Source organism: Aquarana catesbeiana, linkage group LG03 (genome assembly GCF_042186555.1).
Source record: "Aquarana catesbeiana isolate 2022-GZ linkage group LG03, ASM4218655v1, whole genome shotgun sequence".
Lineage (NCBI taxonomy): Eukaryota > Metazoa > Chordata > Amphibia > Anura > Ranidae > Aquarana > Aquarana catesbeiana.
In genome coordinates, this window is record NC_133326.1 from 611448663 (window position 1) to 611463125 (window position 14463).

General features: G+C 42.4%; 1 protein-coding gene across 3 annotated transcripts in view; it reads left to right on the forward strand.

Moving 5' to 3' along the window:
* Positions 1 to 14463, forward strand: part of PPP2R2A (protein phosphatase 2 regulatory subunit Balpha) — a 61191-nt gene that overhangs the window by 20954 nt on the left and 25774 nt on the right. For all 3 annotated transcript variants that reach the window (XM_073622242.1, XM_073622239.1, XM_073622241.1), the window contains exon 2: positions 3771 to 3845. In XM_073622242.1, coding sequence (XP_073478343.1) covers positions 3771 to 3845 — 75 coding nt within the window. The remainder of the gene's footprint in view (positions 1 to 3770; positions 3846 to 14463) is intronic.

Genomic DNA, 14463 nt, shown 5'->3' on the forward strand with positions numbered 1-14463 from the left:
AGCTTCCTAATGCCTTCCCCAACAGTACTTCCACCCATACGCATGCAACACTTTTGGGAATCTCGTGCATGCCAAGCCATCGGTTTCATGTGGGGTTTCAGGAACTGATCATTCTCGGCACTTCGCTGGTTTACACTGTGCCGAGGAATTACAATGACATAAACACGGCACGTGATGTGCTGATAGATGGCATACTCAGTAGATTTACAGTCTGCATGTTTGACATAATGGACAGAAGGAGAGGGCAATATCTCATCAGTGCATCTTGAAGACCCTACTAGTAAGGCTGGCCGTACATTATACAATTTTCTTATACAATTTTCCTTTAGATTTACCAAAACCCTATAATATGAGGTCAGACCTAAACACTTTCAATTTGTATGCAATTAGGCAGGCCCTTGTACTACATAGTTTAAGGTAAATCTAAAGGAAAATGAAGAGGACAATTATATAATGGTATAGCCAGCTACTACTGTACTTGAAATTGCACTGAGTTGGTTTCTAGAGTTTACTACCACTATTAATGTGCTAAAACTGGGCAACACACCCACACTGCAGCATACCACATGCTGTGTGTTGTGGTGCCCTGTGTCAGAAAAAATTGGTCATGTCTGATCAATTGTGTGTTGTCTGCTTATAGCGGAAGTTTACCCATAACCACTTTGGTAGGGGGAAATTTTTTTTTTTTTTTTTTTTTTAGCAAGAAGCGTACATTTAATAATTATGCTACCCAAATTAGTGTGTGTGCTGTAAATTGCCTCCAACATTGCTCCTGTTTCTTCTTGCTGGAGGATATCATTTTGCTGAAGCCCAGAGCCCCTGAGCAGCAGTAAATCTTTAGCCTGTCAGCAGATTGGACTCAACATTTTCGGCACAGTGCAACTGAGCATGTGCAGAGCAGTGTGAGACCGTGCATCACTGGATTTTAAACAAGATAGGCACTTATTGTTAATGTTGCATAGCTATACCTACAAAAGGGGCCAGCATGATGTGATCTAATTTTCTGACTAAAGTTTCACTTTAACTCAAGTTAAGTGCAAGTTAACATACAACACATGGTAACGTAGCGCAGCGCTAAAGTGTGAATGGGGCTTGAATTACACTTTTGGCTTTTTGTATCTCGCAACTCCAGCTGTAGCAGGGCGATGAGGGCAGAACACAGGTGGGAAGGGCTTATACCTATGAACTTCAATGGTGAAGAAGCCTAATGCTGATTTGGCCTACAAATGTCCTTCCAAAACTGAAATCTGTTTTAGGCCCCTTTCAAACTTATATGACTTGTCCCACGATTTTGTACTGCAAAATCGCATGACAAGTCATTCTCCATGATTTTCAATGACTACCATTCATATTGGCACGACTTTAAGACGTGCCAACTTCAAAGAAGTCCCTGCACTACTTTGGTCCAACTTCCATGTGAGTTGATGTCCATAGACCTCAATGTTACGACTTTGTAAGCACAAGCTGTGCTTACAGGAATGGCAGGAAAAGGAATTGCCTCACAACATGTATGTTTTCATTGGTTAATGCCAAAATTGTGGCAAAGTCGCACAAAGTAGTACTGATCCCAAATCACGGCAAAATCGCAGTAAAATAGCGGCAAGATCACGGCCACAAAATTGCTGTAAAATCGTGTGACTTTGAAGTCGCACAAGTGTGAAAGGGGCCTTAGGCAGACTAGACCTTTTATTAGGAAAATAGTCTCAGACATGAGGTAGGGGGTGTCATGAAATTTAGGCCAAGCAGCTTATTCATTGTGCCAGCCAGGTGTCAGAAATTCCCCTACTAAATATTTTTTCCTTGTAGGTGGGAGTGTGAATTAGAATTCATACTATAGCGCCACAGCAAAATGTTCATGCCATTATATTCCATATGTGTTCTCGCATAATATCAAATCTTCATAAGGTCATTAAAGGGTAATGCCACTTTCGAGGGGGGAAAAAAAGAGCTAATAAAGAAAAAATAATATAGGTTATACAATTGCAACCCCATACAGATTGTAATTGAGTGTTAAAAATTATCTTTCCTTTTCAATATGCACCTGCTGTAAAATTTTCCTGAAAATACAATATTGCTACCCGGGGGTGTTCTGTACACAGAATACCCCCCAGATTTATTTCCTGCTTGTGTGATTGGCTCACTCATTTTCCCAGAAGTCTGCCTAAGATACAAGTCAGATTTCAGGCATCCCCTGCAACAAAAATGTCCTTTTTGATGAGATACTTCCTATAGGAAATCACATCTAATGCTGGCCATACACTATACAGAAAATCGGCCGAACCCATTTTCGAAAAACGAACGTTCGACCGTGACCGCAAACGATCGTGCCATCATATAATGTCCGATAATCTGTTCAGTGGACATGAATAAATAATTTTGTGTTCGTTTTTTTACATATACCTAGTGCAGGCAGTTCGGACGGGAAACACATTAACCTTGCAATTTATCGTACGTTCGGCAGAAATTTTCCAAACATGCCGTTCGTTTTTTTTTCCACAAAAACGTCACAAACGATTATCGATTTGTACCCACTAACTTGCCGAAAAACGAACGAAGTGTCCATACGAACGATTTTTCGGCCGATTTTTCGTATAGTGTATGGCCAGCATTAAGGATGAAGGCCCAGCAGCTTTCCTCATTGGTGCCCTGCAGGTGATAATTATGAATCCACTCCCATTAGACTCACTTTGCACATGGGCACAGAGAAACACACAGTGATTTCTTCAAAAACAAAAGGTAGGAATCTGCAACAAAATTTGTTAAAATCCTTGTAATGCACATAGATAACCCAGAGGGGAATGTGTTTTTTTTTTTTTTTCTCAAGAAAAGTTCAACTCTGCCTATAGCAAATTCCAAAAAAATCAACTGTAGGTCATTGTAGAACTCCAGGATTTATAGGAGTTTTATTGCTTTAGTTTTCTATGATCTTCTATCAATGAAGTATCTGCTGACGTTCTGATTGCTTATAGTCAAAAATGTATTTTGAAGTTATATAATAGCCCTTTTACAATGTGTATGGATGTGTGAGTGTGACCAGTCCATGTAATTAGTCTCGATGAAACGTGTTCTTGAAAACCTTGTATGTATAGCTTACAAACATATATATGTGCATGATGCCAACTATATTTGGTCATTACACATAATGTTTTGGCTTCCTATTTAGTAGTACTGCACAGTGGTTGTGTATTGCCACTTTGTCTCGGTGCAGGTCTTCAGGTCTGACCTTAATGGGGAAACACTTTATTTAAGGCTGGCTGTAATTAACGCCATCTAACTCCAACAAAGCAATTGGGACCCTTTCACACTGATGAGCTTTTGATGCGCTTTGTGCAGCTTTAGGGCCCTATCAATAAGAGAAAAAAAAAATGCATTCAAATGCTCTAAGGCTAGATTCACACTAATGCGCTACGGGAAATGCTGCGACCTGTGCGCATTTCCCGCACCTTATTGAATTTGCACTGCCTTTACGATCTGCAGTGGGTGTCAGTGCAATTGTAACGATACCACAAATGCAGTGCATTTGCTGGCACTGGAACGCATAATAAAGAAAATGCAATTTGGTTGCAGTACGGTTCCAAAATTGCTGCATGCATGTCTTTGGTGCGATGCAAATTGAGCCCATTTAAAATGAGTGCACCAAATCTTATGTGAATTGAGTGGGAATGCGGTAAGATCCTTGTGCTATTCACATGCAGTTCACAGTGTGAACCTAGCCTAAATGTTTTGTTTTTTGATCTTGTATTAACTGTTTTTTAATATTTGCTTTTCAGGAGCTGGTGGAGGCAATGATATTCAGTGGTGTTTTTCTCAGGTGAAAGGAGCAGTAGAGGATGATGTTTCAGAAGGTAGGTTCTCCTCCTCTTCCAATTACAAAGTAATTATGAAGTGCAGTTGCTTAGATTTCTGAGAAGGTTAATTGAAAAATGACTATCCCATCTAAATTCATTTTGTGTCCTTGTCAACAGAATCTTCAAAAATTGTGTGGGTTTTTTTTTTTTTCCTTTTCTCTACAGGGTAGCTAGTATAGGTGTTGCAAGGGGGATGGGAGCTGTTTTAACCACTTCAATACCGGGCACTTTTGCCCCCTTCCTTCCCAGACCAGCTTTCAGCGCTCTCGCAGTTTCAATTAGAATTACGCGGTCATGCTACACTGTACCCAAATTAAATTTTTATCATTTTGTTCCCACAACTTTATTCACGAATCCGTTTTTTGTATTTTTGCGATATAAGCGAAAAAGGAGCAGAAAAAAAAAAAATTTTCTTTTTTCTATTTTAAAAGAAATCCAATAAAATCAAATTTTGTCATAAATTTAAAACAAAATGTATTCTGCTACATGTCTTTGGTAAAAAAAAAAAAAATCCCATTAAGTGTACAATAATTGGTTGATGTTAGTTTGGTTAGTTGGTGTGATCACGGACATATGTACGCAGATGATCATGTACAGATGTGCGCAGGTGATCACGGACATATGCGTGCAGATGATCATTGGGACATGTGATTTTACTGTTACATATGTGGGACAGGTGTTTTTACTGTGTGGGGGACGTGTGTGTGTGTGTGTGGACCTGTTTTGGGGACTTGTGTGTTTTTAAATTGTGTAGGGACACTGGGTCGGTGATCAGTGTGTAAAAAAAAAAAAAAAACAGCTCACACTCACTGATCACCGGCCGGCTGCAGGAGGAGGAGAGCCTATCGCCTAGCAACCGGCTCTCTATTTACATCACATGACGGCTGTGATTGTACACAACAGTCATGTGATCAGGAAGGCCAATCACAGAGTCCTCCTGCTGATCGGAGATGCGCCATGTCCGGGTGACACGAACACATTGGGGCTGCGTGTGCGCGCGATCCCCCTCCTTCTGAGGGACGTTCCTGAAAAAATCTTCAAAATCTCCACAAAAATTTCTACAGGTTACCAGTTTTGAGTTAGGGTAGGTCCTTTGGTAGAATTATTGCTCTCGCTCTACCGATCGCGGCGATAACCTCACGTGTGGTTTGAACACAGTTTACATATGTGGGCGCGACTTACTTATGCGTTTGCTTCTGCGCACGAGCACGGAGGGACGGGGCGCTTTAATTTTATTTTTACACTGTCCCTTTTTAAAAAATAATTTTTGGATCACTTTTATTCCTATAACAAAGAATGTAAAAATCCCTTGTAATAGAAAAAAGACATGACAGGACCTCTTTAATGTGAGATCTGGGGTCAAAAAGACCTCAGATTTCACATTTTACACCTAAAGTGGATGTAAACCCCCCCCCCCCCCCCCCCAATTTTTTTTTTTAATTAAGAATTATATCTGTTACTGCAGAGGATGTCATTTCATCTGTGCCCAGTCTTGCCACAAAGAGTTAATCCAGCTCTGAGCAATCCTTATATTTGTTTCAGTAAGATGAAAAGGGACACACAGAGAAATAGGTGTCTGTTCTTCCCCCTTGCTGTGAGTGACAGGTGATTTTCTTATCTCATGCACAAAGTGTTAGACATTCTGTGTACTGCACATCATCCCTCCTTTCTTCTCCAGCTCTCCCAGGATTGTCTGCTTCACACCTCAGCATGATTGGGCACGCTGAAGTCATGTGGTGACTTTCCTGGGTTTTGACTGGATGTTAGTGATCATGGGGCATAATCCACGAGACCAGCAGAAGTTCAGTGTAAGAAATATCGATGCCTGGCCAAGGGGAGTGTAGAGGTGGGCGGGGAGTCTGACATCACGACTTCACCCACCAAGCTCCAGACAACAGACCTGCCCACAGAATCCGGAGTATTACAGGGCTCCAAACAGCTAAAGGGAAGATATTTGACAGGCAAGGATACATGCAGGAGGCATGTATATCCTAATAGATGAACACTATGGAAGTAATTTAGAAATGATTAGAGTGGGTTTACATCCACTTTAAAAGCAAAAAAAAAAATGAAATTGTCCCTTTAAGGCTGTTGGGCTGAAGTGACGTTTTGACATAGCTCTGGTCCTCCAAGGGCATAGAATCGAGTGGGGGCTATCATGCCCTCACTCGAATTCCTGCTCATCAGGCCACAAGATCGGATCGTCTCCGTTGCTTCAAGCGTCTCTGGTAAATGGCAGTGACCTCGGACCTGGAGGGGCACCTCTCCCGTTGCCCAGAAAAATGATATTGTCGTGAAACTGCCGCTGAGACCACTTTTATGTGAAAGGGGACCGCTCGCTGTGGAGAAAAATACCGGGGTTATGGCATCTATCCGCTGCCATAACAATGGTATTTAACGTCAAAGTAGCAACGTATATCCACAGTGGACGGTCCGTAAGTGGTTAAAGGTTAACTTCCCACATTTGTGGCTTTTTAAATTGGAATTAGTGTCTGTGTATATATAGTCCAATAAGTTTGTTAGCTCTCGTGTGGATGCACTGAGCAGACTAGATACTGAGCCATGGGGAGTAGAAAAAAAGAACTATCAAAAGACCTGTGAAACAAGGTAATCGAATTTTATAAAGATAGAAAAGGATATAGAAACATATCCAAAACCTTGCATATGCCAGTTCAATCGCTTATTAAGAAGTGAAACGTTTGGGGATTGATTCCAAGCCAAAGTCAGGCAGACCAGGAAAGATTGCAGCCACAACTGAATTGTTCGGGATACAAAGAAAAACCCATGGGTAACCTCAGGAGAAATACAGGCTGCTCTGGAAAAAGACGGCATGGTTGTTTCAAGGAGCACGATACGACAATACTTGGAACAAAAATAAGCTGCATGGTCTAGTTACCAGAAAGAAGCCTTTACTCCAGATTACAGTGTGCCAGAAGCTGTGAGGTGTTGCCAGGCATATTATAATCTGCACTTTTTAGTGGCATTGGCGCAGTAAAGGCTTCTTTCTGTCAACTCAACTATTTTTTTGTTCAAATATCCCATCTAGGATTTTTACCTATAGGTAAGCCTATACTAAAGCTTACCTATAAGGTACTGTAAATATCTCCTAAACGTGCAGAGATTTACTTTGGATGCAGCTGGTGATGTCATGGGCACATGTGCTCTGAAGGAACGGCATTCCCTTTGCCATGAACGGTGGCTCCCGCACGCATGCGCGGGAGTGACCTCATTGTGGCTCAGGCCACTCACACAGCCAGAGTCTGTGAAAATGGAAGCGCCTTCAGTGGTGATAGTGCGCCGCTGGAGGGCTTTGTTCCACGGTAGGTTTCATATGTGCTAGTATGTGATGCATACTAGCACATTATGACATTGCCTTGCAGGTTTTAAAAAAAAAATCCAGCGTTTTTCTACCGCTTTGTCATCCTTATTCCTTCATTAATACCATGCGTGTCCTTAATCTAGGGAGAGCATGTGTGTATTCCCAACAATTTGCTGGCTGTATGCTTAAAGCGGAGCTCCAAACTAAAGTGGAACTTCCGCTCATCGGATTCCCCCCCCCCCTCCGGTGCCACAATTGACACCTTTCAGGGGGGAGGGGGGTGCAAATACCTGTATAATACAGGTATTTGCACCCACTTCCGGGAATAGCTAGCCGCAGATGCCCGCCCCTACCCCTGTTGTGTTCTGGGAAACACAGTTCCCAGAACACAACAGGGACCAGTAAAGACGCGCAGCGCGATTTGCGCATGCGCAATAGGGAACCGGGCAGTGAAGCTGCAACGCTTCACTTCCTGATTCCCTGACCGAGGATGGCGGTGGGAGCAGCTGAGAACCGAGCGATTGCTCGTCATCTGCTGCCGACATTGCGGGCACCACAACAGGTAAGTGTCCATTTATAAAAGTCTGCAGCTGCAGAATTTGTAGCTGCTGGCTTTTAATAAATTTTTTTTTTTTTTTTTTTTTTAAGGTAAACTTCCTCCTTTAATATAAGATCAATGGCCTCTGGTAATCAAGGATAAAGGGGTTTCACCATGGATCTTGTTTTTTGTTAAAACCAAAGCTGCGCCTATGTTTGAATCCAGACAAACACTTCATTTTTTTTTTTTTTTTTGGTGATCACTTCAAATTTTTGCACTAGACTATACTCAGACTTATTATTGCTGGTGGAAGCTCCAAGACTGCCCTCCTCGTCCTTGGTGGGTTATTGGCCTGTAATAAGAATGTGATTGTCAAATGTTAGGACACTTGGTATGCACAAATTTGTTTAGGGTCAGCAGCTGTTATTGAAGAAAAAAAAAAAAAAAGGTTCAGGATGACAGCCTGGAGTTTGCACCTTCAAAATAAAGTCAGCAGTTGCTGTTCCTATATTTCTATCCTGACAGATTGCCCATGGGTGTAACTATAAAGTGAACTATGGTGTTTATTTAAACTTGTTAGGTGACATTTCCTCTCATACATTGTGCAAGCCCATTTATATTGGGAATGTTTCTCTATGCCCGCTTCCCAGGGCAATGAATGGGCGGGGTTCTGCGTTAGTCACGCTGAATTTGTCTACAGAAAAAATATTTGCTGTTTAGTTCTGTTTTGAGATTTGCAAAACAAGATTTATAGTATAATCATATTAGAACTTGTTTTTGCATTACAGAGACTTCTTTAGGCTTGTAGACAAAATTACCCTAAAGTTATGCTTTGAGGCTTTTCATGTTTTTCAGTAGCTTTGTCTGTTAACTGTATTATGTGTGTTCTTTGAAAATGGCAGCAATAGTTTCAGAAATCTTTCTGGTAGCTCGCTATATCGGGGCCCCCCAGCTTTTTTTCTAATAACATTGATTGTTGCTCGCAGCGCGTCTACAGATGGTGCCTATGTATGCAGCCTGGAGTCATGTTGTCCTCCTACTGTTGAAGTCTTTCCCCTCTCCAAATTATTTGTTGACTCCGATCACAAGGCCATATGCATGCCCCTGTGCAGTTCTGTACCTGATTTAATTGCAGCCTTAGCTACTGAGGTATCCACCACAGAGTACTTCTATTGCTCCCAAGTTAAGAGATCATTTTAGCCCTAACTAATGCTGCATGCACCACCCTGAAACTAGTGGATTGGCCTGTTGCTTCTGCCGTTTTCAGCCTAGGGTCATATAGTGTCTCTGAAGCAGCAAAGCATTTCCCATTAAACTCTTTTCTTTGCCTTTTTGTACTCGTCTCCACACAAACTGGCAGATCTTTATCAGGTTAACAAGATTCTGTAGCTATGGTCTCTGTTGTAAAACAGTTATAGGGACTTTGATCCAACCTGTTCACTGACCCAGAACCCAATGGGGATATTCACCTCATCCTAGACCTCAAAACCATTAATATCTACACTGGAGATCAGAATTGGAGAATATAGTTATATAGTTAGTAAGGTTGAATAAAGACACCAGTCCATCCAGTTCAACCTGAGTGAGTGTGGTGCGTGTCTACAATTATCCCTATTTTTATATAAGGTACCAATATAGCGCCGTCAATTTATGCAGCGCTCCACACATACATCGCACACTCACATCGGTCCTAAACGTACCTCGTCAGGAGGTATGTTTTTAGGAGCATTCTAATTGGGCGGCACCGACCAATCGGAACCCGCGTAGCCCATCCTGTCACCTGACTGATAAAGTGGTGATCTAACGTGTCAGAACGGACGCTTGCCGGACTCCAGGTTAGCGGGATCGGGTGCGATGGGGACAGGGTCCAGTGTAAGTTCACCTTGCAGATTTTCTGTAAAGGTGAACTTAAACTTTAACTGGCAGCTTAACTTTCCAGTTTTCACTGATGGTGAGCTGTTCTAAAGTGAACCCCTCCGGCAGTAGGTTGTCCAGATGAAGGTCAAAGGGATGACCCTTTCACCCATAGCAATTGAAGTTTGTCCCTCCAAATCTGTGAGTTCTAGAATATTGCCTCTTTTTACAATGTCACAAACTCATTCAAGTCCCCCAAGAAGGCTGTTTGTCCACGAAAGACAAATGCAAGAGAGGACAGGATGATGGGGAGAATTTGTTCTATTAGCATTGTATAGCCACAACAAAAATTCCATCAAATATTGAGCAATGAAGATTACTACATTTCTGAAAAAAATCAAGTGTTCATAAATTGTTCTCTAATTTTGAGCTCCAGTGTACTGTCGGGTCCACGAATTTGGGATGGAATCAACCGGATCTTATATTACCTTTACTCACCATGATGATTTTCTACTTGCTGTGGACATAAGATTATTGCTCGCATCTACCCATCTTTTCAGCATAGCAGTTTTTTCTAAAGTTTGCTGTAGGGCCTCTGCGCTACAGGTTTTTGGCCCTGCCATTCAGCCTGTCTTTGGCATCTAAGATTTTCACCAAGGTGCTGGCTCTAGTGTTGGCCCTGTTGTGCTTTTGTGGCATCCCCATTGTGAGATCCTTAGACGACCTCCTTTGCGGTAACAGAAGACAAAAGCTATGTTGAAAAACAGATCCTGAACTTTTAGAAATGGACGTTAGATCTCATCGCTTGCAGTATCTGGGTCTGGTGCTGTACATGTCTAAGGCTGGAGCATTACTTCCCCTGTTTTGGTGGCTAGGAGCCCCTTTCTTCTTGTGTGTGTTTTTTGTGCATTAAACATCTTGGTGCTTTGAGCGAGACGGGTGTGTCTCCCGCATTGGGCCAACTGCCTTGGAGGCCATCGGATCTGGATAGAGTTGGACAATACCATGGTAGTGATGTACATTAACCATCTGTGAGGAACCATAAGTCTGACTGCAGTAAGAGGTAGACTGGATCCTGTCCTGGGGAGAACTACATGTTGCTGCCTTGTAAATCGTGTATGTTTCAGGTGTAAACAATTGGCAGGCAAATGTTCTGCCGGCAACATTTGGACCCAGGAAAGTGGTCTTTTTACCCTGAGGGTTTACAGGGCATGTGTTACAGGTGGGGGTATGCTGAATGTGGACCTCCCGATCTCCAAGATCATAATCAAACTGGACAGGATTGTATACAGGTGCAGGCATCTGCTGGCAGAAGTGCTTGGTGCTCCTGTTGCTCAGCTGGTTCAGGACACCCTGGTTTATGCATTTCCCCTGAAACTTCTTCCTTGCCTGTTCCACAAGACCGATATGAAGTGCGTTTACAGTAATCCTCATTAGCCCAGGCGGATGTGGTAAGCTGACCTACTACGCTTTCTAGCAGATGCACTCTGGACCCTACCAGACCGTCCAGATCTGCTGTCCCGAGTGAGTTTGCCATCTTGTTTCTTAGTCCCTGACTGTAACGGCATGGCTACCAAAGACCTGACATTGAGGAGCAGGTGCATCTTTTCCGTAGGTAATGTCTAGGCACAAAAAAAGGCAAAACAACAAATGCAGTACATCTCTGTAGAAAATTACCAGATGATACTGCAAGAAATCCGCAAACTAGTGTACCGCATTCTTGCACAATAATGCACACTTGCCTCACACAATGCCTTCTTCCTGCGATGACAGGTTCAGTCACTCTGGTCCCCACCATTGCCTTTGCCTCTGCTTCTGGGTTCTGTATATTTACAGTAACCTCCTTAGGGCTCTTTTGCTTGGCTTGTGCAGAGATTTAGCTCGTCACTTTGGGTTGACAGCTTTGCAAGCTGTGGCAGCAAACGCACAAGGAATGTAGCACGGTGAGAAAAGTGTCCACGGTCATGGATTCTGGCAGCTAGCTTGCTAGGACCTGTCTTCTAATTGGATATAGAAATTTCGCATTGTGTGTGTGTGTGTGTGTGTGTGTGTGTGTGTGTGTGTGTGTGTTTTTGTTTTGTTTTGTTTTGTTTTGTTTTTTCAGGTTTTTGAATGTTTATGAAAACACCTGATTTAGCCAGTGAGTTGTCACACTCACTTCTTCCTAGCTGACAAGTGAAATTCTGTGGCGTTTTAGCTAGAAAGGAGGTGATGCCATATTTGCAGGTGAGCAGTGTTTCAGCAGTCATGTTGCTGGCAAGGTACCAATAGTAAAATAATCGCTGTCCCAATAGAGGAGGAAGCATTAGGGCTGAGTCTCATGCAGTGGCGACAGGAAAAGTTTCTTATGCATTCCATTTGGCCTCTGAAGGAGGGGAGGAGCAGGCTTAGCAGCAAGCCCAGACCCTGCCAGGAAGTGTTGGAGTTTGTGTCAGAATGGCCTGAGATTTAACCATGATAGGGGTTGGTAGGCTGCTGCGGGTATCTGTCGGCACCTCTCAGTGCACTTTATATCTGCAGCAGTTCCCGCCCCCTCACAAGTTTCTTTTTAACTACAAAGTCTCAAAGCGTTTAAAGCAAAGTGTGTCTATGACTTTTATCCAGTTCATTTTTATATGCTTGACTATAGACATATTAAAACTGATATTGTACGGTCTCTGCATAATATAATAGGATTTACTAGCTGAGGTGACATTCCTCAAGCCATGTGCTGCAGTTGAGCTGTGAGGTGCAACCATAAGGCCTTGTGCACACTGGATGTTTTTACAGATGCTTCTAGGGGCGTCTGGCTTTTTATTTTTCCTGCGTCTAAATACCTCTCCATGTTCACCTCTGTGTCCATGCACACATAAGCTTTTAGCAGCAGGAAAAAGACAGTGCATCCAGGAGCAATAGGGCAGAAAAATGCTTGATGCTACTAGAAGCTGACAAATGCCCCTAAAAACTAGTGCTTGAGCATTCATTCATTAATTTCTTCTTAATGGCCAGAATAAATTACCATATTTGGGTATAACATGTATTTTTTCCCTCCCTGAAACTTTGGTGCAAATAATGTGTGTGTGTGTGTGTGTGTGTGTGTGTGGGGGGGGGGGGGTGTTTTCTTTGGACTGCCTCGGAAGGGAGGGGGGAACCGCCAGGTAGCAGAGCAGGGATCTCCCGTTTGCTGTATTACGAAGTCCCGCCTTCTGGACCGGCTCCTATGATAAACGGCACCTGTCCTAGAGAAGGCGGGACTTCGTATTACAGAGTTTGCTGACTAAATGGGAGGTCCCCGCTCTGTGTAATCTGACGTCTATTTTCCTTGCAATGGTGAGGCTGCAGATGGGCATCAGGCTGCAATAGTGAAACTGCATTCATAGGCACTGACTCTTATTTTGCTTGGAAGTTCTTTGTTTAAAATGTAAGTAGTTTTCATTTTTTTTTTTCCCTGAAACTTCCCTCTTAAAATTAAGGTGTGTGTTTATACACTAATCCTTTCTGGCCAATGAAATTAACGCCCAAGCTCTTGACCCCTGTAAAAGCATCAGGCATTTTTTCTGCAAAAACGCTGCTGGCTTCCAAGAGGTTTAAAAAAAAGTTTGTGTGCATGAGACCTAAGAGTGTGAATGAAGCATTGATCTCTTGTGGCTTACTGTACATATTTAATTCCCTATAGACTGAGCATTAAACTAGGATATCCACTGGGATAGCGGCTTGAAAAGATGTAGGCATAGAGAGGAAGTGATGGAGGTGACCTGAGTCTCTTCTGGTAATTTCTTCTGGAACAAGCAAGGCTGCAAGTGATGTCATTTTCACTGTTTGTGCCGAGTACAGAGTGGCACAGAGATTAATCATAGCAAAGCCCTTTGCATGTGATTGCAAATTTTGTTCCAAAATCCACCCATTTTTATTTTTTTTTCCAAATTAATTAAACAACCTGTTCATGCCTCTGTACATGATTTCTGTTAGCAGAACCTAGTGTTTTTTTCCCCTCATTTATTTAACATTTCATTTCAGTCGGCCTAGGTTCTATATTTTTAATGTATTGAAACACCTTGATCGCACATGGCACGCTTACAATCACTGAAGCATTTGATGGCATAGACTACATTCTCAACATTTCAGGTTTCCATCCAAGAATTGATATAGTGTGCTAGTTCACTTCAGTAGTTCAGTTCTCTTTTGTCAGTAACCAACTTAACGTGGGACTCATCATTATGCTGAAGAGGATAAATGCTGATGTGTCATTGCTTAGCCATCAGTCAGATTAAAGCCTGCCATGGAAGTTCAGAGGAAAACTCTGTCCTTTGGTAAAATGAAAAACCTATATAATTTCTACACAAGCCAATTTGGAGTTAAATTGTATTGTAGAAAAAAAAATAAACCATGGCGCTTGTGTACCATTTGGTGTCCAAAATGTCCCTGGACATTGCTTATGTGGGTGGCTCACTGCTTTTCTCAGATGTCTGCACTGAGGTGAAGATTATATTTTGGGGGTCTTCTTTTTCGGGGGGGGGGGGGGGGGACGACATTGTCTATACTTTGTCCACTGACTCTTCAACAATTGAAAAACAGAGGTATACTGTTGTAAACTAAACTTAGTGTTACTAAACCCAGGACCCTGTATTCACTATGTCTTGTCTTTCACAGTACGTGGAAATGCAATTATTTTAGGAAATATAAACGGCTAAATACCTTTTCTCTTCAGCAGTATATAGCAGTCTTGTGAGTTCTATCAGTGGCTGGTTAAAGCTTGTAGGATGAGTTTTCATTCGCCTCTAACTGTCCTATGAGGCTGCAGGACCCCTGACCATCTGTCTGGACAGTGCTGATTGGCCCTGTGCCGATCACATGCACCCTCCAGAGAAAAAAACAAAAAAAAAAAACCCTAGCAATACACACCAAACATTGCATAGTACCCCTAA